Source organism: Sitophilus oryzae, unplaced genomic scaffold, assembly GCF_002938485.1.
Source record: "Sitophilus oryzae breed Bouriz unplaced genomic scaffold, Soryzae_2.0 scaffold_1974_pilon_pilon, whole genome shotgun sequence".
In the NCBI taxonomy this organism is placed as follows: Eukaryota; Metazoa; Arthropoda; class Insecta; order Coleoptera; family Curculionidae; genus Sitophilus; species Sitophilus oryzae.
The window spans coordinates 3,172,312-3,197,634 of record NW_022146695.1 but is presented as its reverse complement, the minus strand read 5'-3'; the positions used below and the strand labels follow the sequence as shown (position 1 = coordinate 3,197,634).

General features: G+C 32.3%; 4 protein-coding genes across 9 annotated transcripts in view; 3 read left to right on the top strand and 1 right to left on the bottom strand.

The window, feature by feature from the left end:
• Window positions 1–9,676, top strand: part of LOC115883624 — a 58,238-nt gene extending 48,562 nt beyond the window's left edge. For all 4 annotated transcript variants that reach the window (XM_030901983.1, XM_030901982.1, XM_030901980.1 and 1 more), the window contains 3 exons: window positions 910–1,030; window positions 1,081–1,208; window positions 8,326–9,676. In XM_030901983.1, coding sequence (XP_030757843.1) covers window positions 910–1,030; window positions 1,081–1,208; window positions 8,326–9,331 — 1,255 coding nt within the window. In that variant the 3' untranslated portion in view covers window positions 9,332–9,676. The remainder of the gene's footprint in view (window positions 1–909; window positions 1,031–1,080; window positions 1,209–8,325) is intronic.
• A 1,038-nt stretch (window positions 9,677–10,714) lies between these two features.
• LOC115883639 (small integral membrane protein 14) lies at window positions 10,715–11,820 on the top strand. The gene is made up of 5 exons (XM_030902014.1): window positions 10,715–10,877; window positions 10,943–11,063; window positions 11,222–11,270; window positions 11,345–11,481; window positions 11,540–11,820. Exons 2-5 carry the CDS (start codon window positions 10,977–10,979, stop codon window positions 11,576–11,578), a joined length of 312 nt encoding a protein of 103 aa, XP_030757874.1. The 5' UTR covers window positions 10,715–10,877; window positions 10,943–10,976; the 3' UTR covers window positions 11,579–11,820.
• On the bottom strand, window positions 11,720–17,255 carry LOC115883662 (zinc finger CCHC domain-containing protein 8 homolog). Its single transcript, XM_030902049.1, has 4 exons — window positions 16,154–17,255; window positions 15,728–16,094; window positions 13,718–13,912; window positions 11,720–13,662 (listed from the first exon to the last, which is right to left on the bottom strand). The coding sequence occupies exons 1-4, from the start codon at window positions 17,158–17,160 to the stop codon at window positions 13,165–13,167; spliced, it is 2,067 nt and encodes a 688-aa protein (XP_030757909.1). The 5' UTR covers window positions 17,161–17,255; the 3' UTR covers window positions 11,720–13,164.
• Window positions 17,253–24,875, top strand: LOC115883638 (MORN repeat-containing protein 3-like). 3 transcript variants are annotated; one of them, XM_030902012.1, is made up of 4 exons: window positions 17,253–17,526; window positions 17,580–17,879; window positions 18,846–19,048; window positions 23,949–24,875. In XM_030902012.1, the coding sequence occupies exons 1-4, from the start codon at window positions 17,271–17,273 to the stop codon at window positions 24,117–24,119; spliced, it is 930 nt and encodes a 309-aa protein (XP_030757872.1). In that variant the 5' UTR covers window positions 17,253–17,270; the 3' UTR covers window positions 24,120–24,875. The 3 variants fall into 3 exon arrangements, with proteins under 3 accessions (XP_030757872.1, XP_030757873.1, XP_030757871.1); XM_030902013.1 differs by lacking the exon at window positions 23,949–24,875 and adding an exon at window positions 19,594–19,849 and having other exon boundaries at window positions 17,580–17,735; XM_030902011.1 differs by lacking the exon at window positions 23,949–24,875 and adding an exon at window positions 19,594–19,847.
• The last annotated feature ends 448 nt before the right edge of the window (window positions 24,876–25,323 follow it).

Here is a 25,323-nt window from a genome sequence, read left to right as displayed (position 1 = left end):
TTTTTACGTCAAGCGCTTTAAGCAGGATCGTGATTAATCAATGGCCAGATTTTTCGAAACACCCTGTATACATTTTTAAAAAATCTTAAAATATGTAAAAAAACAAAATAAAATATACATGTTTAAGCGTTTTTCCGAAAAACTCACCGGTTTTTAAATAAAAAATATTTTAATATTTGAGGGATAGTTTCACCCCCTTAGAATTCGAGTTTCGAAAAATCCCTTCTTATCGAACCTCTACACCCAAAAGTCAATCCGTTTTCCAAAAATCAGCTTTTTACGTCAAACGCTTTAAGCAGGATCGTGATTAATCAATGACCAGATTTTTCAAAACACCCTGTATACATTTTTAAAAAATCTTAAAATAAGTAAAAAAACAAAATAAAATATATGTGTTTAAGCGTTTTTTCGGAAACTTGACCGTTTTTTAAATAAAAAATATTGTAATATTTGAGGGGTGGTTTCGCCCTCTTGGAACAGGAATTTCGAAAAATCTCTTATCGAACCTCTACACCCTAGAATCAACCTGTATGCCAAAATTGAGCTTTTTACGTTGAGTGGTTTGAGCAGGATCGTGATTAATCAGTATGTCAGTCACTTAAGGATTTTATCAAAAAACTGATTGACAAATGAGTTTCATATGTAATATTGAACTGAGATCTACTAGATCGCAGCTTAATCACTACCAACATGTCTGCTAGGCTATGCCTAGGATCTCAAGAAAAATCTTAATATACAGCGATGGCTATATGAAATGAAGATCGCAGTCATTATAAATGCAAAATTATATGGGGAATGTCATCGATTGTCGTTTCCAAGCCAACTGGACGCCATTTTGTTTCGATCATACTGTATTTTTATGTGTTTTTATACATTTGTTATTTTATTATTTTGATGACTTTTTTTCAGGTATATTATCCTAAGTTGTGGAGTGTTTATGGACGAGATAGATTCGAAAATGTTAGCTCTCCTTACTCAGCAACAACTAGAACTCCTCAGAACAGACCTGTGCAAAAAAAGAGGCTCTCTGGTACTATTTTTATATATTTTTTACATTCTGTTAATCCATGAACGTTTTAGGTAGTGCATGGTATCGCAGGTACTGGCAAAACACTCTTGATCCTTAAGAAACTGCAATTATTACATGAAAACAACGAACTGAATGATGCAAATAGAGCTCTCTATATCTGTTATTGGCCAGGAATAAGGTATGAACTATTACACATAATCCTGTATACCAGACTAGGTAATGTATAAATAATTTTAACTTTTGGAATTTTCCCGTATATTCATCTATACCGACCTGGTCATTTGATTACTGTGTATAGGATTTTAACGTGTAAGACAGAGAATAACATAAATGACCGGTTGACAGACAGAGAGACAGCATCAAAAGGGACCGGCGAGGGGCCGGTGCGACCGATACAGTGTTGCCGGTATTTACGGGTGTGGGCAAGGTAACGCATAAGCATGGTGGGAGAACGCATTGAGAGGGGCGGTGCTTTATGTTAAGGTTCGTATTCACTATCCGAAAGAACAAAGGAATGAAATTCGGTATATTTGGACAGCAAACTGAATGCATGCGGCCGTTCGCCATTCGGTTCGCTCCATCATCCGTTTCCAGTCGGTATATCAGAGACGTTCGCAAACGAATGAGAATTATAGAACCGCGCGAACAAGACTGGACGTTCGCTCGTTGGATAGTGATAGTAGCATTCGTTCGTTCGGATAGTGAATACGCACCTTTATGTAGATGAAAGGGTGGGGAAAGGAAATAGATCACCTGAGATCAAACTATTTTTGCATCATTCTTTTCGCCTAGCTGTTTCGGTATGTACGTTAAGTGTTTCAAAAATGGCTATTTATACGACCGAAGAGAAGGTGCATATCGTTAAATGGTTTTACATTTCGTCTAGTGTGGAAGAGGTCATTGGGCGTTTTGTGTTCACCTTTCAAGATCGCCCTGTGCCTTGTGCCACAACTGTACGCAACATTGTCCATAAATTTGAGCAAACAGGCTGCATTGCGGCGTGCAGAAATTGTGACAATAAGGAAAGCGCAGAGAAGGTGATTCCCGACAAGGAAATTAATATTTGTGCCGCGGTCGAAACAAGCGAACCTTGTTCAAGCCGAAATATAGCCGAGCAAATTGGTTGCAATGCTCGAATGGTGCGCAGAGTTTTAAAAAGGCATGGATATAAGTCCTACAAAATCAGTACCACGCAAGAAATTTTTCCCGCAGATTGTAACAGACGTCTGGAGTTTTGCGAGGCTGTAAGAGAAAGAGCCGATCGGAATAATTTATTTTTGGAAAATATATTATTCTCAGATGAAAGCTCGTTTCCCTTAGATGGCTACCACAATCCTTCGACAGTACGTTATTGGTATCGAGAAAATAAGCACCTTAGTATGGCACTGCTGACACAATATCCACAAAAAGTAAATGTTTGGGCTGGCATGCTGCAAATTCATATCATTGGGTCTTTTTTTATTGATGGTATGTTAACAGCTGCCAAATATTTGGATATGCTACAAGACCAAATTGTACCAGCAGTTCGAAATTTGCCAATCAATTTTGAGGAAGTGTGGTATATGGTTTGCCAGGAATTGGCGGTGTTGCCAAGAATGGAAAATATACCCAGATTCAAAGGACTTTCCGAAAAAATCGGCGTCCAGTTAGCTTGGAAATACGATTGATGATATTTCTCATATTTATAATTTTACATACAAAATAACACCGATTTCCAAGCCATATCTCTTATACTTTTTTTTCGATCTTAACTATAGTAGGTACTTGTGATAATATATTTTTTTTATTTATTCAATAACGTTTCGTCCGTATCTATATAAAACTACTGAGTGAAAAAATATACATTTCTGTGATTTTTTACGAAAAAAATGTTTCTTTGTAAAAATCGCTACGAGTAACCGTTCTCAAGATATTTAGAATGGTATTAGTCAATACATGTCATTATTGACAAAAAATACTCATGTTGAGTAGATGTGACTGAAATGATAAAATTGGGAACTTTTTATTTCTTTAAATTAATCATAATCATAAATGTTTCTTTTCTGTTGAACATTTGGCTCAAAAACATTTCAAATTTATGCTTTCAGTCTAACAACTATTTACTCAACATGTTTAATTTATGTCAATGATGACAGGTATTGATAATTTAGATTCCAAATATCTCAAGAACCATTACTCGTAGCGATTTTTACCACGAGACCTTTTTGCGTCAAAAAACGTTGTAAATGTTTGTGTTAAAAACGTTGAAAATATTTTTTTACTCAGTAGTTTTATACAGGTACGGACGAGAAGTTATTACTTTTCAGAACAATTAAGTTTTAAGTCATATTGATATCAAAATCAAACTTATGTCATAAAACCCCAGACACCAATTTTCATCCAAATATTAACATTCAGAAATTATTTAGAAACAATCGAAATAAAAATGAAACTTCTGTATCTTAGGACAAACACCTATAAGAACTTTTTTACTTATTTTTATCTGCAGACAGGGGTGGATGGGCCATATGGGAAAACGGGAAAATTCCCGGTGGGCCGGTGGGAAAATGGGCCGGCAAAAATTAAATGGTTAATCTTCTAACTCAAGTGACGTAAGATTCTTAATGACTCCATAACTAACTAATCAATTTGCATCAGTATAATCGTCAGTTGCTTTTAATCATAAACACCAATTTGTAAAATAACTATTGTAAGATTGTAACTTATAATTTTAATAAACATCTGTTGTTTGTCGGTTTGAACATTTTTATTCAATAAGTGCAAATATTTTCAGGGCTGGTAGATCTCAATAAAAGAAACATAATATATTCTCTTTACCGAGTTTCAAATAAGTCTAATCGAGTTATTAAAGTTTAGAAATAAAAAAAATAGATTTATTTTTAAAAAAAATTGAGCCACCTCAATTTTTCGGTATTTGCATCTCTATTAGTGCCGTAATGTCAGAGATTAAGAAACTATACCTTGGGAAATTTGCGGTGAACAGAAACTTCTAAAAAGTTTTCTAAAATATACACGAAAATTTAAAAGAAAATGCTCGATTTTAAACATCTTTTTTGCAAAAAAACCTAGACGTGTTCCTGGGGTCGAAATATACGACCCCTGAAAATATTTGCACTTATTTAAGACTCACCCTGTATAGTTTTGCTACTATTCTTTTATTAATAACTAATAAATATGACTGACTGAGAACTAAAAGCCAAGTCTAAAATGTCGTTTAAAATGTTGCTAAAATGAATTTACTAAAAATTACTGAGACAGCAGAGAACAGTTAAATAAGGTTTAAACTAGATTAGATAATAAAATATTAATTATTTATTAGATAATAAAATATTAATGATTCTTATTACGGACTGTAACACACAGATCAGAACACATTTATATCCACTGCCTAGGTATTGCCTAGGTTTTTTTTCGTTTGAGTCATGGCATTATCATACAAGATGTCAAATGTAGAAAAGTAAGAGGAAAAGTTTTGTGATAAGAATGAAAAGAACTATATAATAACTTAAAAAATACAGCAGTTTTAATGGCGACCGCGGTTCATTCAGTTAAAAACACGTATACACGACGAGGCTGCTGCTGTACCAGAAAAGAGGAAATTTCTTTCTACAGTTTGTAAGAAAGTATATACCTGAAAAGCTAAAAATAATGTATTTCACAGAGGATTGGGTCAGCTGAACTGAATGAATTAGGAAGTTTTAAAGTTTCTCAAAACCGTGACTCAAAATCGTAGCCTATTCAAGATCAAATTACAGTTATCGATAATGGAAATAAAGCAGTAGAACCCTATAAAACTGAGCCATTTTGTCACAGCTTACAGAATAACATAGCTTTGACACTCGCCAATTTTTCCCACGCTCGAATTTAAAACGCCCCACTCCGACGATGCGCTAACTGAATTAAGCGACCGACAGTCAGCCTCATTCAGTCGATTCATAGCCTCCACCGGTGGCGCGTAGGGCCGTATTACGGAATATTTTAATTCGATTTTTTTTCTTATATTTAACCATAGGTATTTGTGCTTTTATTTCAATTTTATTTTTATTGATGGAATGGGAAAAGGTTTTCCGGGATGTGCGGCTGCTGGTTGCACAAATAATTATGGAAATAATTCAAAATATAGTCTGTTTAATTTTCAATTCAATTCAAAATTAATGTTCAATTCAAAAGTATATTCACACTTTAGAGCTTTTCAAAACGATGAAGACTACTTATTTGGAGGCTTGCTAATGCCAAGTGACAATTTTTTTATTTAGTTTCCTCATTGGAGGCTATTTTTATAAGTTTTTATTTAACTTGCTTTGTATGTAACTATCTATGTATGTATGTATGTTTGTTCGGGGCAAATCTTGTAAGCTAAATTAAAACCACTTCCTTTTATTGTAGGAGATTGAAATTTGGCATGTAGGTTCAGTCCCGATGACAATACATTTTTTGCATGGCATGACCCGAATTTTGACAGCTGTCAAAATGGCGGCATTTTGAGGTTTTTGATTTTAAAATTCTATTTATGAATGGTTCGGCCTGAAATTATATATATATATATAAAATTCTATTTATATATGGATCGGGCTAAATATATATATATATATATATATATATATATATATATATATATATATATATATATATATATATATATATATATACAGGTTGTTAACTCGACAGTTACTTATAGGGAAACAGAATGGCAACACTGCCTATTGAGAACGTATGCATTATTGATTTTTCTGCCGACTCGTCCTGTCGCGTCGTCTATCGACGAGCGGGCCGAGGTTATTTCAACCATAAAACTCTTGCCGCGAGTAATGAACAATTTAACAACCTGTATAGGTATATTGTGGGTATATACATATGAAAAAAAAAATATATGGGCGGCCATCTTGAAAAAAATGTCAGTTTAATGACATGTCAAAATTTCAAAGTCAACCGATTTTCATAAAAATTGATATATAGGATGGCCATGGGCTAAAATGAAAGAAAAAAAATTTGAGCTGTCAAATTTGACAGCTGTCAAAAAATTTCAAAGTTGTCCGATTTTGATAAAAATTGATATATAGGACGGCCATGGGCGAAAATGAAAAAAAAATGTTGAGCTGTCAAATTTGACAGTTATCAAAAAAATTTCAAAGTTGTCCGATTTTGATAAAAATCGATGATGGCCGTGGGCTAAAATGAAAAAAAAATGTTGAGCTGTCAAATTTGACAGTTGTCAAAAAAATTTCAAATTTGTCCGATTTTGATAAAAATCGATATATTGGATGCCCCCTACCCCATAGTCGGTTTTCATTTTATTTGTCTCACTTTTTTAATGAAAATCGATATACATATTATTAGGATACCCATAGAAAGTTATTTAAGAAAAAAAATGAGTTTAAGTGTGTGGCACTGAGAAACCAGCATAACTAAAAAGTAGAAAATAAATTTTATAAAAAAACCTTTTTTAAAAACAAGCTTTTATTTAAATACACTAAAAAGAATAAAATAAACTCTTTTTCTTTAAAACTTTTATTATGAACTTAGAACGTCATTACACAATTTTAATATTAGATATATAAAAGCTTGTCGCGAGATTTCTCTACATCGATAAACAAGTAAATTAACTAAAACCTGTGTCTACCCTGTCTCATTTTCAAAGTTTGTGTTATGATAGACCACTAGACCAGGAATTACAAGATAAAGTTGTCGTACCAGATTTTTATGAGTGCAACTGTACACTCAAATCTCGCGACAAGCTTTTATATAATATTAAAATTGTGTAATGACGTTATAAGTTCATAATAAAAGTTTTAAAAAGAAAAAGTTTATTTTATTCTTTTAGTGTATTTAAATAAAAACTTATTTTTAAAAAAAAGTTTTATAAAATTTTCAGAACTAATTTGAAGAACTTTCCTTAAATGAAAATATATTATGTAAATTCGTTAAATTATTTCAGACAATTAAATTCAACCATCAATCAAAATTTTCCTATAATGTATTTTTTGTTAAAATTATACGCAAAAGTTAGAATTTATTATACCTTAAAGAATATTAATAAGAACTTAAATGTAGCAAACAAAAAACCGAAAGCTCCTAATTTAGAAACATTCGTAAATAACTATAAGTAATCAATGTACCTATTTCATTTTGCTGTTATTTCTAGAAATAAATTAATTAATTTGTTTTTTAAATGTTTTTCTTTGAGAATGCATATTTATTTAAAGTCAACAATTTAAAAAACGTGTATCTAAATTATGTTCTAGCACCAGTCGAATAATTTTTTACGTCACGTGTAAATTTTTTTTGAATACATCTCTGGGCTGACTGGCGCTTACGCGGCCTTTGATTTTGGCGAGAGAGCTCGCCGCTCCAGTGTTCCCCCTCTTTCGAATCGCAAATCCGAGCGTAAAAAGATCAAAGCGGCACGCTACACTGTCCGAGCTGGTTTTTACTTAAGCTGTGATTTTGTAGTAAAAATTCAGATGTCCGACCCAATAATGATCTTTATGAAAATTTTGATTATGACCATGTATTTTTTTTAACCGGAGGCAAAAGAGCTTTTTCGCGCGAGCGAAAAATACCCTTACTTATACAGGGTATCCCAGAAATAAGTGCAATTATTTTAACTGGTAGTATATTTTACACGTCTATGACCTATTTTTTGCGAAAAATTTTTTTTGAAAATTTGCATTTTTTTAGTTTTTATTTAAAAAAACATAATTTCTTGATAATATGGCAACATAGGTAGTAGCTTAAATTTACATGAAAGAAAATCCAGAAAAGATCCAGTGATTTTCAAAATTTTAGCAAAAAATCATTTTTTCTGGAAATTTTCAAAGTAAAATAAAGGACTTAAGCTTAATTTTCATGCATCCGTTGTCCGACGATACGATGATACGATATTAATTTTATTGGTTGAATTTAAACACTTCGGTTGGTTAGAAACGGTTAACCAATCGAAGCCTTTAAATACAACCAATGAAATTAATGTCGCATCAACGTATCGTCGGACAACGGATGCATGAAAATCAAGCTTTACTTGAAAAACAGTAAAAGGAAAAAATGTTCCTTTTGACCAGATCTACCCTCCGTTAAAATACTTGCACTTATTTCTGGGACACCTTGTATAATAATAAATAAAATGTTTCTTCGTTATGGTCATTTTGCTTTTGTAGATTTGGGCCGGTTGCCTGTTTTTCCCGGGCCGGTTTCCACTTCCTAATTCACCCCTGTCTGCAGAATATGCTGCCGAAATTTCCGGAAGACAGTTCGGACCACACTTTATAACAAATAACTATTATTTATTCTCTTTTTAGATGTGATGTCATAAACAAACTAAAAACTATGGGAATAGATCGATACGTTGATACAACCAGGTTTTTCATCACTGCCGAAGATTTCCTAAAAAATAACAAGATTAAGTACAAACACATCTTTATGGACGAAGCTGAAGCCACTATTCTCAGTTTTAAAAAGGAAATTGTTGAAAACACGTTCTACAACATTTTCCGGGCTTATCACAACGGCAACTGTCCTTTGGAAACCTGCACTTTGGCTAGCTTGGAAGCTTTCGAGAAATATAACATCTCTACGCTTATTGAGTTACACCTAGACCAGAAAATCAATTGGGGACAGCTCTGGTTCATGGTGGATACGAACCAAGCTCTTATGTTCCTCCCGAAACACTCTCCAAAAATACTAAAAACCCCCCAAATAGTGTTGAACAAGGTTATAAGATCAACCAAAAGAATATGTAGGTTTTTTCGTTTTGCTAGTAACAACAGTTACTTAGAAGAAGACTTTCCGAGGTCTTCCAAAGACCCGCCTATTTTCTGGGCGAATAGAGGCACTAATGTAACCGAAACAGTTTCAGAAGTTTTAGTGGACTTATGTGCCACGAAAGGTGTCAAACCTCCAGACATTTGTGTCATACCCTTCCTGCAAAACGAAAAACTGTCCAAGGACGCGATCAATATGCAGATTTATCGGAAATTTGTTGAGAACGCGTTTAGACCAGTAGGTGTGTCAGATGTGGAGAGTTTTTTGAACAGGAGAGCTCCCAATGAGTTCTTAGTAGCATGGGCTCTCAGAGTGAAGGGTTTGGAGTTCAAGGTGGTTGTTATGGTGGTTGATGAGGATCAGTTTGATCAACAGGACGCGGATGACCGAAGGAAATTGTATGTGATAGCTTCTAGGAGCACATGTATGTTGGTTGTTATCGGAGACGAGAGCTTTAAGAATAGTTTAGAGTTGAAAGACTGTTTCCAGGATTATTGTTTCAATATAGAGTTTGAATATCAAAAAGCTCTTAGTGATACATAGGATGTCGTTTTTGGTTTTTCGAAAACTAATAATACAAAATTGAAAAGTTTTATGATAGTGATACTTCAGTGATCAGAAAATGCCAGACCAAGACTTACTGGTATTGGTCTTATTCTTTCTTTCAAGACTTCTTCACATAATATATGTTTGAAAATTCGTATTCCCCTGCTTCCATGGACCGCACGCCGCTGACAAAGGCCGTTATATTACAAATTTTCATTGAAATAAAAATTTAAAAAATATGAAACAAGACGTCATGGTAGCCATTTTGAAACACTGTTTGTCAGTTTCGTTTGACAGTTATTTCGTTAATGTAGTTTTTAGTGACTTTTTAGAATAAGTAAGATAAAAAAAGTGATCTCAACGATTTTATATAAAATTTAGAAACAAAACTAGGCACAAAATATTGTTGTTATACAGGGTAATATAGACCTTTTTAACATTAATCCTTAAAAATCAAATAGTACCTATATATACCTACTTGATAGATATATTTTTAACATTACATTAACTATGCTTTCTTCTAACAACATATTTTACACCAAAATGTAGATTACAGTTGTGGGTTGGAACCTTTGGTGTTACACAGCAAAATAAAACACTAAATCACCACAATACACCAAAACACTTTTACTTTTATACTGGACGCGCGTTTCGCTAACCATGTTAGCATCATCAGCAGATGATTATAAACTTATTCAGTCTATCATCTGTTGATGATATGCTAACATGGTTAGCGAAACGCGCGTCCAGTATAAAAGTAAAAGTGTTTTGGTGTATTGTGGTGATTTAGTGTTTTATTTTACCAAAATGTATGTAGCGTTAATAATTTGAATTAGTATTATTATTTGTATGATTCTTATCTCTAGCAATAGTAGAGTACATACATATATTTTATTATTTTATTTTATTTCTATTTTTTATGGATTTTTAAAGAAAAAGTAGGTATTAAAGGAGATAGTTAAATGTAATAAATAAGCTTTTAATAGATCAGCTTAATGTAAATATTTTGTATTTGATATTGTAGACAATATATATTTTTAAAATCTAATATTGTTTTATTTATAACAGTTAGTGCTATTATCAATTTCACTAAAGCACGTGCTTTTAAGTAGAACGCGATAAACAAAAATACACACCACGTACAGTCAGTTAATTTACAATAATACAATCGAAAAACCAATAGTTTTAAGCCACATCATTTAAATACATTCCAAAAAATCCGGCCTGTATACCAACATAGTAGGAATATTTAATGATAATTACATCTATCATTTTCAGCTATCTTTTGCTATATTCCTAGTTCCGAACATATCTTTCTCTCTCTATCGCACGGTACTAGATAAAGACAGAGATTGAACCAATAGTAAAACTAATTTGCGATAACTTTCCTTGTCCAAAAGTGACAACGCAGCTGAGTTTACAACAGATTTTGTAAATATAAACACAGACAATTAAATTCCCAAATTTGTGCAGAATGGAATAGTTTTAAGAAGAATATAACTACAATTACTTAATCATTTCCCCTTTTAAGTGCTACCCTTAGGTAATTATCAACAAAAACGAAATAATTGAGTCGTGCAATATTGTTTTAATGAATTTTATTTTTAGAACTTTGGCAAAATTTATTTAGCTCCTATTAAAAATGGGCGATGAAGGAACTGGAGATGGATTTAATCCTTGCGAATGTATTTGGAACCATGAATTTGCAATGCGAAGATTATTAAATGTGGTGAGTTATCCGTTTATGGTTGATAGATCAGATGATTTCTTTTTAATTATACATCCAACTGTTTAATTGTTGGTGTTATATCAAATATTACATGGGTGTTCAAGGTTGAAAGAGCTGATAGGCAAGTCGACAAATATTAAAAACGACAATTTTTTTAGTTGAGGAATTCCCAAGCTCTCTGTACTGACAATGAATGTTTCGAAACAGGTGAGGAAATCAAGTTAAATTTTTGATTTAAGAATATTAAATAACTTAACAATTATTTTTGGATAATTATACAGACTCTACCACTCAAGTAAGCCAAACCACATCAGAAAGTTTCTATTTAATGACATTTTTAATCGCTATCGGTATATTTCTCTACTATTTTCGGCCTAGAAGACAAATGAATCAAACACTGAATAAACCAAGACGACTAGTAAGTAGCCAATTTATAAATTATAAAAATTGTAAATAAATAAACTGATTTTCCACAGGATCTGGATGATTCTAATCCACCACCGCCAGTCGATTAGTCTTTGAGAAATTTTTAAATTTGCAAAATTAAATATATTTTATTCATTTATTCTAGTATCAAATGGTTTTTGGTCATTACTGTCACGAATAATGCTAAGCTTTTTTGTTTGATGTAAATTATAATCATAGAAACTATTTATCACAGGCAACTTTAGTCTGTGCTATTATGTATTAACATTCCTTTCTGCACAAGAATTAATATATATGCACAAAAGAGATTAATTATATTTAAACCAATCTACGAGTTGTTTCATTTCAAGACATACACGCTTTAAGAAGATAAGCCATATATTTGTAAAGAGGTGGTATGCATATTCTACTATATCTCTGCTATACTAAATATTACTGCTATCAAATAGGTGCTGTAAATTAACTATTTGATTTTTATTTTATATCTCCAGCATTAGAGAAACTAAATATTTCTCTATGATCTCCAGCAAGTTGCAGTTCTATAGTTAAATATAGGGAGGTAGGTAGGTAACAAAATAGTATTCCTACTTTTTAATTATGAAAAAAATATATCACAATGGCCTTTGAGATATATAATCAGATATAATAAAATTTCTCTCTCGTATCCACCCCTTGATGTCCTCTATTAAAGTTTGATAAGAACTGATACTTTATATAGACATAGCATATGTATAGACGACCAACGACGGTTTAACCGGTTAAAATTTATTATCGATTATAATTTAAAATTTAAAGGCCACTGTAACGCCTCTTTTTATCATTTAATTCATTTAAAAAAAATCTATACAAGTTTTTACATCTTCTACCGTATGATAAAAAAAACGGCGTTCAGTTGGCTGGGAAATGACGATCGATCATATTTTCCATTTAAATTTACATATAAAATGTTAGCTATCTTCATTTCATAGCCATCGCTGACGCCGTTTTTTTTTCGATCATGCGGTATAACCAGATATATAGAGATAATTTTACCTCTATATCTCTGCGTATAACCTATTGTTAGGCAACCAAATATACTAGTATTCCTACTTTGCATAAAGAAAATTCCTACTTGCACAAGGAAAGAAAGGCAATGATTATGATCGAAAAAAGATGTCATAGTGACCTTTGGAATAATAATTTCTGCAGGGTTCACCTGAATATAGCCTCTATTGATGGGTTACGTAAAAGTTTGATAAGGCCTAATATTTGATATAGAAAAAATGACATATGTATCGGTATCGGTTTTGACCAGATTTCTAACATTATTGATTGTAATTTCAAATTCTAAGGCTACTGTGACGACTTTTCTCATGTACTTGTTAATGAAAATTCTATGCAAACTGTGCATTTTTCCTAATTTACCAAACTAAAATTTAAAAAAATGGATTTTTAACTGATGGGAATGTTGAAAAATAAAACCCATTTTTTTATGAGGTATATTTTAAATTTTTCACATAAAAAGTAATTTTAAGGCATTTTATTGTACAGTATTGCTCAATTGATTTATATTTTCAGTATACAAATATTTACAATATTTTCAAAACTATACTTATAAAAAGGGAAATATCTTTTATTTAAAAAAATTGTACAGAATGTATATGATAAATAAAAAACTATGTAATTTCAGACAAAATTAACTCTTATTTATTTTTTTCAATGTATTTCGTACTTTCTGAATTAATCCAGACATTTGTTCGTATTTGCCCGTCGAATTTGGCAGGTTTTCAAAATCGATTACTTGACTGACACCTTTCGCAAAATTGTCAGGGTTAGGCAACCGGTTATACGGCGTGGTCGATTTTAAAATTGGCGTCCCGTATATTTTGCTGGTCACAGACTTTGTTGCTATTTCAAAATTTACAGGCGATATGCAATTAACTTTAGAGTCGTCTTCTTCCGTTTTTGAGTTTGATTCTTCTTCAATTTCTTTATTTATTTCTTCATTTTGACTGACTTCATCTTCAGTTTTAATCAGTTCTTTTTCAGGCATACTAGAAACAGTATTTTCCTCTGATGGTAAATCCCAAGAAGCCACTTCTGTAGATTTCTTTAATTCTTCCAACACCCTATTTTTTTCTTTCTCCAAATCTCTAAGAGATGGCGAAGGAACATTACCCGAATCAGAATCTCCCTAAATGTCATGTAATGTTAATAATTGATTAAAATAGATTTAAAATAATAAATACCTGCAAAATCATATTATCTATACTTTCTTGTCTGATTTCGGTATCATCTAATTCGTTTGTATTATCTATATCTATCTCCATGTCTTGAGCCAGGCAATCATCTTCTTCTTTCATGCATTGTTTCTCGAAAAATTCTAACATTTTGTCTTTGCTGTGGTTATTAGAAAAGGGCGGGACACGATAATATTCACATTCCTAAAAAAATGAAACAATAATAGGAAATAACCCAATTAGGAAAGCATATACAGGGTGATTCACCGCCATTGCACATTAGACCAGGGCCATGTAAGTGAAATATTCAAAATGGTTCCAGCAAAAATTTCCCAATTATGACGGGTGATGGCGCTGATCGTCAAGATTTTTGGACCGGGGTTTTGCTTACCGACAATACGACGTGAGCTACGACCGGACCAGGACCAATCAGAATGATCAGTCTTTCTTGGACATTTGCCGCGGAAGTGTGTGTTAATTTCTGTTGTGATAAGTGTGGTTGTGTTTGCAGTTTGATTTTTCCGTTTTGATATTTTTCTTTCGGTTTTCTTCCAAATTAATAATTTTTCAGATGAAATCCCTCAAATTCAACGCACAATATTTTATGTTCTATAAGATATAGTGTTTTAGTGTGGTTTTTGCACACGTGCAGAAAATCCAAAGAAATAGTATACAAACTGGATCAAAGGGAAACTTAAATCTAGTCCCTTTTTTTATCAAGGGTCGGATTCTAGTAAAAATTCAAAACATTTTTATATGACATACTCTATTTATGGTTGGTATGATACCTGTTTCGATGTTAAAAAATAAAAAAATCATATTTAAAGTTTTTCTACAACCACTTGCTTTTTTTTATTAAATTAGTTTTTTTAGTTGTATTGTAGTCCATGTACAAGGAGGACAACTGTATTTTAAATGTTATATTTAATTTAACGTTTTTCAAACAGGGTCCATTAGACTATATTTTTACTAGGTACATTATTTTTAAAAAAAATTAAGAGTAAAAGTAACTTAAACATTCATAAAAATAGAAGTATTTACTGTTGTAGATTCTCAGTAACAATAAAAAAGAGGAATCTATATTGTAAACATTGAAATAACTGGAAGCTAAACTTTCTACCTGCTTATATTTAGAGCCAGTGTCTGACGACCTTTTTTACGATGGCCCCAATATGTTTACTTCTAAAGTCCATAAGAGCCATCAGTAGAAGTCCATATCAGTAGAAAAAAGAAACAGATTATCTCCCTTTTTGTCGGTCGCGCTTACACAATGCTTTTTGTTCAGCCTATTTGTTCTGCTTGTCCGTGCGCGCTCGGTTCGTTCGGGCTAAAATGCTCAAGTCTGGACGCACCTTTAGGAACAATCCTGTTTTTGTCCTTTATTGATATAATGGTGAAAATCTCACATCTCACTCTACACATATTAAATTACATAGACGTAGGATGTAGAATATTCTGTTATGAAACGACTGATGGAATAGCAGGCATCGCGGATTTGAAAAGCATAGAAATAACGACGTTATCGTGTAGTCAGGGTTGGAAATTTTACTTACTCCATTTACCACAACAGTATTTATTAACGAAAAATCAATCCAAGAATATTTTAAATGCATTATTTAATATTAGAACATTAATTTAATAAGCTCATAAACAGCAACTTCGCTTTTTAGTTAACTCGAATATTTTAACATTTCTGAAACAATATTTTCTAATTGGTAAAACGTAAAAAATCGTTAGATCTGACAACTCTGTTGAAACTGGTCGTTCATCTGGCCGCAGCTATTAACGCAATACATCCGGCCAGCTGACGGCCAGGTCGTTGCAACCTGGTCGTCAGTGAGTTCAAGCTCTTAGTCATTCAGTTTGTTTACTAGATGCAACAACGTGCTTAAGATTATAAGAAAAAGGAAAAAGTGTGCTCTAAGTTTAAAACGAATTTGTATTTATTAGAAATTAAATTTGGTAGTAGCACAGATAACACATAATCCAGATGGCTCCTTACGTGTTAAAAATTGTCACCCCAATTTCACTCCAATTTGGGAAAATATTGGAGTGACATTTGAATAATCTGAAATTTTTAGATTCCTTTTCTAACTTTTTTGGGAGGTTTTGCTTCTCTTGCACAGATGTCGCTTGCACTTCAGTTGCTTTTGTCCTCGGTAGGTTCATGTTTTTTACATTTTTACCATCGAGATCAAACATACTCAAATCAGAATGCGACGTTTTGGCATCCTCTAACCAACCGGGGGGATATCCTAAAATTCTCATTTGATACACGTAACTTGGAATTTGATTTTTCTTCAGACCGAGAGCTTTTCTTAAATCATCAGATATTTGTCCTGGTTGCAAATGACCATACCTTTGATCACTTCCTAAATGGTATCTTCTAAAATATCAATTAAAAAATAATAACTTGAAATATTAATGCCATATAGTATTACTTACACAGATTTATTTTTATTTTGAAACATTTGACGATTGGCAGCTATTTTCTGATGATTTCTTGGTTCTGTGCATTCTATGAGAGAATGTTGCTGTCCGCAATTAAAACACATTGAGTTAGCTTTTGGTATAGGGCTAGCTCTGCTTTCTTCATCGTTTGGTTTATCATCAATAACAAACTTTGCAGAATATTTCAATCTGTCTTTATGCAGTGTAATTTCTGGAGTTGTATCGACAACAAACAAATCTTTTTGTTTCTTTTTCTTTTTTCTCTTCTTATTTGTTTCATTTTGATCATTTAATTTTACTTGATTTTGAACACTTAATAATTCTAGGAGGTCTTCCTTTTTATCTGATGAACCCAATGTATTATCTAACACAACCCAATCCTTAGGATCTAAACTTACATCTTTATTAACATTGATAGTTAAGTCGTCTTTAGAAGTTATTTCAAGCTCAATAAATGATTCGATAAATTTGCAAAACCTTTCTCTATAGATATCTGCTGTTGACTTATCAACAAATTTAATTGTTATAAGTGGTACACATGCCGATTCACATACTTCACCCTCCTCTAAAATGGTTTCGTTTAAATTTGTTTCAGTGCTATTTACTATAATGTCCTCTTTTTGCTTCGAATTCTGTTCTTCTTTGGTGCCATCTAAACTATCGTTACACTTGGTTTTGTTTAAATTTTCGTCGTCTTGAGAGTCGTTCAGTACAATAACATCATCACAATTCTTTCCTACATCTAAAGAATCGTCCAAAATTATAATTTCATTAGAAATATTTTGTTCCTTAGGAGATAAACACAGGGTTTTGAGGTTAGATTCGTCATTGTTTTGACGGGAATCTGCCACGTCGGAGTCTCGAGACTTCAGGACTTTACTTTCGGGTTCATCATCAAGGGACTCTTCGGGTTCGGGAGATAAATCTCTTTCAGAAACTTCGAAAATATTATCAGAACCTCTTGTTTTTCGTTTTCGGGGATGTCGTCGAGGCGACGCCATTTTCTTTTTGATACTTTTGATTTTTGACAGATCGGAATTGGCGCAACGCGCAAAAATATTCAAATTACAAATTGTTTAAAAGATTTTAAAATTAAAGTTTTGTGGAAAAAATGATGGGTTTTTTAGACATATTCAGCACCGTTACTTCATTGTTGTGTTTTTTTGACGTTCTGTCATTTTACACGTTGAATGTTCTTACTAGTTTATTGATTATACAAAATACTATGCCTTTTCTGAAAGAAAGAAATATTTTAACCAGGTCGCGAGTTTTGGAGGATATGACAAAAAAGAACGGGTTTAGACGGACGATTTATAATACCGTTGGAGATAGATACATTGGAGAATGGAAAGACGATAAAAAGAGCGGTAACTGACCTTATATATCCATTAATCCACGATAAAAAGATAATAATATTTAGGAAAGGGAATAATATTGACCAGAAACGACGATTTATACGAGGGCGATATGGAAAGAAATTTTCGACATGGGTTCGGAGTTCTAAGCAAAAAAATACCGAACACAGAAGTTTATCAGCTGTGTTACAGGGGCGATTGGAAGAATGGAAAAATGCACGGTACGGGACTGAGAATTTATCCAGATAATAGTTTTTATTTGGGCCAATTTTGTAATGGTAAAAGACACTGGCACGGTCAACAGTGGTTCCCAGATGGGGCATTTTTCGATGGCTATTTCGAAAATGACAAACGGAATGGCGTAGGTACGATTTTTTTTTATTTTCTAGGGTTTTTGAGTTCATAGGGTGTTTCCATATTTCGTGGACATAGAACTACTACGAATTTTTGGAGTGAAAATACCTAAGTCCATTGGACATAATTTACCTCTATTCAAAAGTGCTTCGTTTGTCCGTTAGAAGGCATCAAACTTTAAACAAATAAACCCTGGGTATTTTTTTTACTTTATTCAATAGAAAATGACACTCTGAGTAGAATGGCATATCATATATCAACTTTTGACATGTCTGCTTTAAAAAAAATAATCGTATTTTAAATTTCAGTACCATAGCTGTGCTAAAAACACTAATTTTTAATCAAGAAGCCTTGGAAAAATAATTTTCATCGTCTTAATGATTTTCGTGTCTTGTCCTGGCCGGTTAAAAGATGCCCAATCCGTATTTTTAATAATATCTCAATTTTTTCAAACGGTACGAAGATGGCTCATTAGCATATTGTAAAAATCATTTTTTACGAATAATTTGGTACCACACACTTGGTATTTCGAGTCAAGTTGTCGTTATGAACTGTACGTTAAAATTTCACATAAACCAAATGTCAAAAGTTGACATATGGAATGTCATTTCTATTCAGAGTGTCATTTTCTATCGAATAAAGTAGAAATATACCGAGGGTGCCATTTAAAATTCCTTAAAAAAAGTTGTAGTCATTTCCGGCGGTGAATCAAGAAGTGGCCAAAAACAATTGAATACGTCAATCAATCCTATATGTCATATTCGCACCCAGTATTTCTACGTAATATTGTGACAAATGGTGATTTTTTATTAAGTATATACCGTATGATCGAATAAAAACGGCGTCCAGTTGGCTTGGAAATGACGATCGATGACATTTCCCGTATACATTTACATATAAAATGACAGCGATCTTCATTTCATAGCCATCGCTGACGCCGTTTTTATTCGATCATACGGTATACTTTCTATTTGTAGGTGTTTTTGTTCAAGCTAACGGTAATCGATACGAGGGTGAGTGGAGGGATGATTTGAAACACGGAAACGGGTTGTTCTTCCATTTGGATAATGGACAATTGCAAGATGGTGTATGGGTCGACGATTGGTGTGTTCACAGTGTTTTGAGAGATATAAACTATAGACAGTGTTCAATAGCACCTACTATATATCCCGTACCGCAGGTAAGGTTGTATATATACAATATTTGTCCAACGTGAAGATCCCTGACGACAGAGACCGCAATATCTGTCACTTTAATTCACAGGCAAATGTATTTTCTGTTCATTTTTTGAATGTCGCGTGTCGAAATAATCTTCTCTGGCTCTTTGGACAGAGCCGATAAAACATAATATTCTGAATAATTCTATATAAGTTAAAAAATACGTATCTTAATAATACAGTTTTTTATTTATAATTTGTAAAACAACAGCTTTTTATCACTAATTCCGTAAAAACATAATGCTAGATTGGTGTCATTTCATTCTCGCCCCTATGGTAACTGCGTATAGGGCTGAGATTAAACAAGCAAATAGTGCGAAAATTTCAAGACTCTGTGTATTGTTAGTTGCATACCTACCTATTGAAAAAAATAGTTTTGTCTTTAGAGGGTAATTTAAATGATTTTTTCATATTGATTTTTTAAAGTAAATTACAAATAATTTTCCGAAATCTATTCTAAATTTAGTTATTTATCATTTCCATCTCAAAAAATTTGTTTTCTTTCCAGATTGCCCTGAAACATGTTGAAGGACTTTGTATGTTGACAAGGGAACGTATTTTACTCGGCTATAAAGAAACATGTGACCCTTACGAGCTTTTAATCTATCAATCGATATACGATTCTGACAAGCTGTTCGAGATAAGCTTAGACAAGGAAAGATACGAGTTAAGAGCCAGCACGTACAGCTAAACGGAAAATAGCAATAATAAGAGACACAATTGCAAAGCTAAAAACGATTTATACAATTAGAATTTTAAAAACAATTTACAAATAAATAAAAAATATATATGTATATATAAAAAATATTTTTATTTCTCAAATTCCTGCACGATATCCTTAATATAGTTGAAATCATACACGATATCTCCGTTAATAGTGAAGATAGGAGGATGCGGTTTGCACATACCTGTTACCCCACTTTTTTATCAAACGGAAAATACTGTAAACAAAATTTTTGTAGCCCTCTTGATTTCCGAGCTACGCAAGGTCTTTTTGAAAATTTTGCTATTTGGGAGACTTCCTGTATATCTGTTATTGTGAAAGATGTGGAGAAGACGAAAACTGTTTTTTGTAGAACTTTTTACGTAGAATTCATCAGTGGCTTAGTCTGATTTTCTACGAAAAAAAATATTTTTGAAGAATTTTTTTTGAATTTTCAAAAAAATCCTTTATGGGTATTTCGCCACTAAACGGACGCTGCTTATCTGAAAATAAAATAATAAAATAATAAAAAAATACCCAAAAATACCCATAAAGGATTTTTTTGGGAAGATGAATCCGCCACATAGGTATTAGGGCATTCAATCCCGGGATCCCGGACATTTTTTCAATCCCGAAATCCCGGGATTGTCTTTTCTTTAATCCCGGGATTTTCGGGATTCATCATTACATTTTTTCCTTAATTTAAATCGTACACAAGTCTTTCATGATAGTACAATATGCGCTTATAAACAACCCTGAATGTTTGATCAAGTTTGAAGATGATGAAGATCTAGTTTGAGTGATAATACTCTTGATCGGCTTGTTTTTTTTAAGAAATTTTTTCAAAACCAAAAAAAACATCTTTGTTACTGCATAAGTTGTTATTTTAGTAATCCTGTGTTATGCTGTATTCGATTGGTTATGTAAATTAAATAAAAAATGTATATTTTAGTTCCTTTTATGTTTTTTTTGTTAAATAAACTTATATGTTATGTTGTTTTGTAATGGGGATGACGTTTAATTTATGTTAATGTTTTTTTTGTTCAATAAAATTTTGTAAAGAAAGAAAATATAATATAATTCCAACGTAATTAATTTTTTCGTGAATCCCGGGATCGAAAAATTATAATCCCGAAATCCCGGGATTGAAAATTTCTTTCGGGATTGAATGCTCTAATAGGTATACTAAGGGCTGGCAAAGGTTCGTCTTGGGTCGAGATTTCCGTATGTAAGAAGAGTACAATGTGTTTATAACGTACTGAACAAAGAGAGGACAGTAAACACGTTTCCAAACGTATGAAATAAACCGAGAAATTGTGCATATCGCTAAGAGACGTGGAAGGGGATATAGCAGATTTGTCGCAGTTGACCGGTCGACCCAATCAATACCTCTGTCAGTACTTAAAGTTCTAGGGAAAGGTGTGCGTCATGCGTTCAGCTTCACGATTTAATTACGTCTCGTGATACTTAATTTGTTTATTTATTAACGAGTCGTTGTAATTTTCCCTATAGCTAGAATTTTTTTAAGTGCAAGCTAGAAATACTTCCATTTTTGGTAGAAATAAGTGGAATTGAGTGGGTGTTCGATAGTGGTCGCGCTATTAGAACTCTGAATTCAAAAATCGATATCTCGGAATCTATTAGAAATAATAGATTGTAGTTTTTTCAAGAACTTTGTTAATATTTCTGCTGTATTTTCTTTGTAGACAGTATGTGAAAATCTTTGTCAATAAAAAAATTACTCGATTGCTGAAAATTGATATGCTCTAAAAGTAAATGGATGGATTGTTTACAATTTTTGAATGGAAAAAACAACCTTATCGAATTTTTCTTATGTAAACATATTGTAAAATATCCAATCTTGAAAATAAAAAAAGTTTCAATATCTAAAGTGGTTCTTGAATTATGGCCTGTTATGTGTTAAAAAGTTGAGTTATTAAATTATCGCGATTACTGACGTTTTCTCGTTATAAAAAAATGAACCTTAACGATATCCTTATAATTCCATTTCAGATGCTCAGAAACATGTCTAATGATTTTATCTAGTTATCTCTTGAAAAAAAGTCTTTTAAAAATAAGCGGTTTGCGATCGTGATTTTACTTTACTTGATAGGGAAAGGCGTATCGGCAACGCCGCAACAGCACACCGTCGCGCGTCGCGTCGGTCGGTCGCATTTCTCTCACTCCGACTTAATAAGATCCCTATGCGATTTACTTCCACACATGTAAATGTCGACCTGTGATGTCGACCCAAAAGTAACAGTTGCCAGCACGGTAGACATTTTTTATAAATAAGTTATGTTTTCTTAAACGAAACACCCTGTATATTTATATATCATATATGATCTGGCTTGTTATGAGCTTCTCAAAAATATATGTAACACAACACTCTATATTTATTTTCACTATTTACAGCATTATTTAAAGATATCATGTTTTTATTAAAAAAAATCAAAATGTATTTATTAACATATTCATATACATATTAAAATTTTGAGACTAAAATATTATGCTTTTAAATTTTTTTTTACTGAATCTACTGTTGGAATCAAAATAAGTTCATTTACCACAGAATTTACCTCTATACAAAAGTGCCTCGTTTGTCCGCTAGGGTCGAGGTCGTCACACTTAAAAAAACCACATTTTTTGAGATATTTGAAGAATCGTTATTCCCATTTGAATATGATTTTGGGTGTCTAGATGGTGTCTAGGTTTTGCTAATTGCTTTAACATTTGACTTTTCCCAAAAATCAAAAAAAGTACGGGAAGGGTAACCCCACCACTACATAAATTTTAGTATAAATATTTTTCAACTCCACCGACTACAGATTTTCTTTTCGTATAACGATCCCTCTAGTAGTTCCTACATTTTTTGTCTCTTGTAAAAAAAACGCCACATCGCATATAGTTTTCGAGAAAACATTTTTTGGAGAATTTATTTTTCCAAAACAGACCTACAAAATATACAATGAGTTCTAATTTCTAATATTCCGTGGACATAGAACAACTACAATTTTTGATTAAAAATAAATTAATTGCACATATTTTATCTTTATACAAAAATGTTTCGTTTGTCCGTTAAAGAGAACCAACCGAACGTTATATTTAAAATTTATTAATTTTTTAAGCTTTTTATGAAGCTTATTGTCATTTTACTCTCAAAATTTCATTCTAGGTACTAAACAAAGCAGAATCGGGTCTATGTTGATATGAAAAATATAAAAATAAATCTTATTTTTACGTGAGGAATTTCTCCACGAGAGATGGCACGTTTTTTGAAACACCCTGTATACCGAGTGCGTCTCAAAAGTGGCTCACCCCCTATAACTTTTTTATTTTTTCAGATAAAAAAACGATATTTGGTATGTTAGTATATGACATAAATTAGGATTGATTGACATATTCATTTGTTTTCTGTCATTTCCTGTTCCGCCGGAAATGACTACAACTTTTGATTTTTAAATGGCACCCCCGTATTTTTTTACTTCGTTCGATAGAAAATGACATTCTGAATAGAATGACATATCATATGTCAACTTTTGACATTTTTGTTTAAAACAAAATTGAATTTTAAATTTCAATCTAGAGTGCCATGGCTGTGTTAAAAACACTAATTTTTAATCAAAGAGCCTTGGAAAAATAGATTTGATCGTCTAATGTTATTCGTGTCTTGTCCTGGCTGGTTAAAAGATGCCCAAATCGTATTTTTAATCATATCTTAATTATTTCAAATGGAACGAGGGTGGCTCATTAGCATATTTAGAAAAAGCTCAAAATGTCATTTCGTGAGACCACAGACTTGGTATTTCGAGTCAAATTATCGTTATGAACCGCATGTTATAATTTCAAATAAACCTAATGCGAAAATGTCAAAGTTATATATGATATGTCATTCTATTCAGAGTATCATTTTCTATTGAATAAAACAACAAAAAACCGAGTGTACCATTTAAAAATCAAAAGTTGTAGTAATTTCCGACGAAACAGGAAGTGACACAAAACAATTGAATAGATACGTCAATCAATCCTAATTTATGTCATATATTAACATACCAAATCTCAATTTTGTATCTGAAAAAATAAAAAGTTATAGGGGTGAGCCACTTTTGAGACGAACCCGGTATTTATAATTTCCATCTCAAAACATGTTTTTTTTTCAGATTTTCATGAAAGATGCGGAAACAATTTGTACATTAACAAGGGAACGTATTTTACTCGGATTGAAAGAAACTTGTGAACCGTTGGAGACTTCCATGTCATCTTTCATGTATCACATTGTAAACGATTCTGACAAGGTGTACGATCTTGGAGGCGTCAGCTTGTACAGCTAAATCAAAAACCAGAATAAAAGGCACAAAATTACAAAGCTAAAAACGATTTATTCAACTCGAATTTTAAAAACAATCTCCAAATAAATAAAAAATATATATGTATATATAAAAAATATTTTCATTTTTCGAATATCTACGCGATAGTCTTTAAAGGTGCCTTCATACCGGTGCTGCATATAGTGTTCATGTAGTGCAAATCATTTTTTAACATATACTGTTGTGCGCTCTAAAAAATACACTTTTCAAAAGTACATGTTAAAAAAGTGTTTTGCGCGGCGCGGCGCAGCCGGTATGTACGCACCTTAATACATTATTTATTTTCTATGTACACAGATAACCCTTTCAACGAAGCAAAAAAATTAAGATTATTAACCGATTTATAGTTAAGATAATTACATAATGGTAAAAATAATCTACTCAAAATATATACAGGGTGGAGCAAGAGTTATTCAGTCTCCACCAATGAGGTTATAAGGGGTATATAACCTCATTGGTCTCCACTAATATTTCAAATAACCTCTTAATGTTTAATTAAGATATCTGTAATTTTTTTCAATATAGTTATGATATTTTCCTTTTTATGACATGTCTGCCCAACAAATATGCACATAAAATTTATAATGAATTAAATATTATACTGGGTGCGCCTGAAAAGTTGCTCAACCCTATAACTTTTTTAGTTTTTTAGATAAAAAACGAATTTTGGTATGTCAGTATATAACATAAATTAGGATTGATTGACGTATATTTAATTGTTTTTGACCACTTCCTGTTTCACCGAAAATTACTACAACTTTTGATTTTTAAATGACACCCTCTGTATTTTTTTATTTTATTCTATAGAAAATGACACTCTGAATAGAATGACATATCATATATCAACTTTTGACATTCCCGAATATGGTTTATTTGAAATTGTAACAAGCGGTTCATAACGACCATTTGAGTCGAAATACCAAGTGTGTGGTACCAAATTATTCGTAAAATAATGCTTTTTCCAAATATGTTAATGAACCACCCTTGTTTTTATTGATATAATATACAGGTTTTGACCACATACATTCATAAAAACGAACCAGTGTGCGGCGAGACGATAACTGGCCAGGACAAGACATGAAAAATATTAAACGATCAAATCTGTTTTTTCCAAAGCTCCTTGATTAAAAAATAGTGTTTTTAACACAGCCATGGCACTCTAGATTGA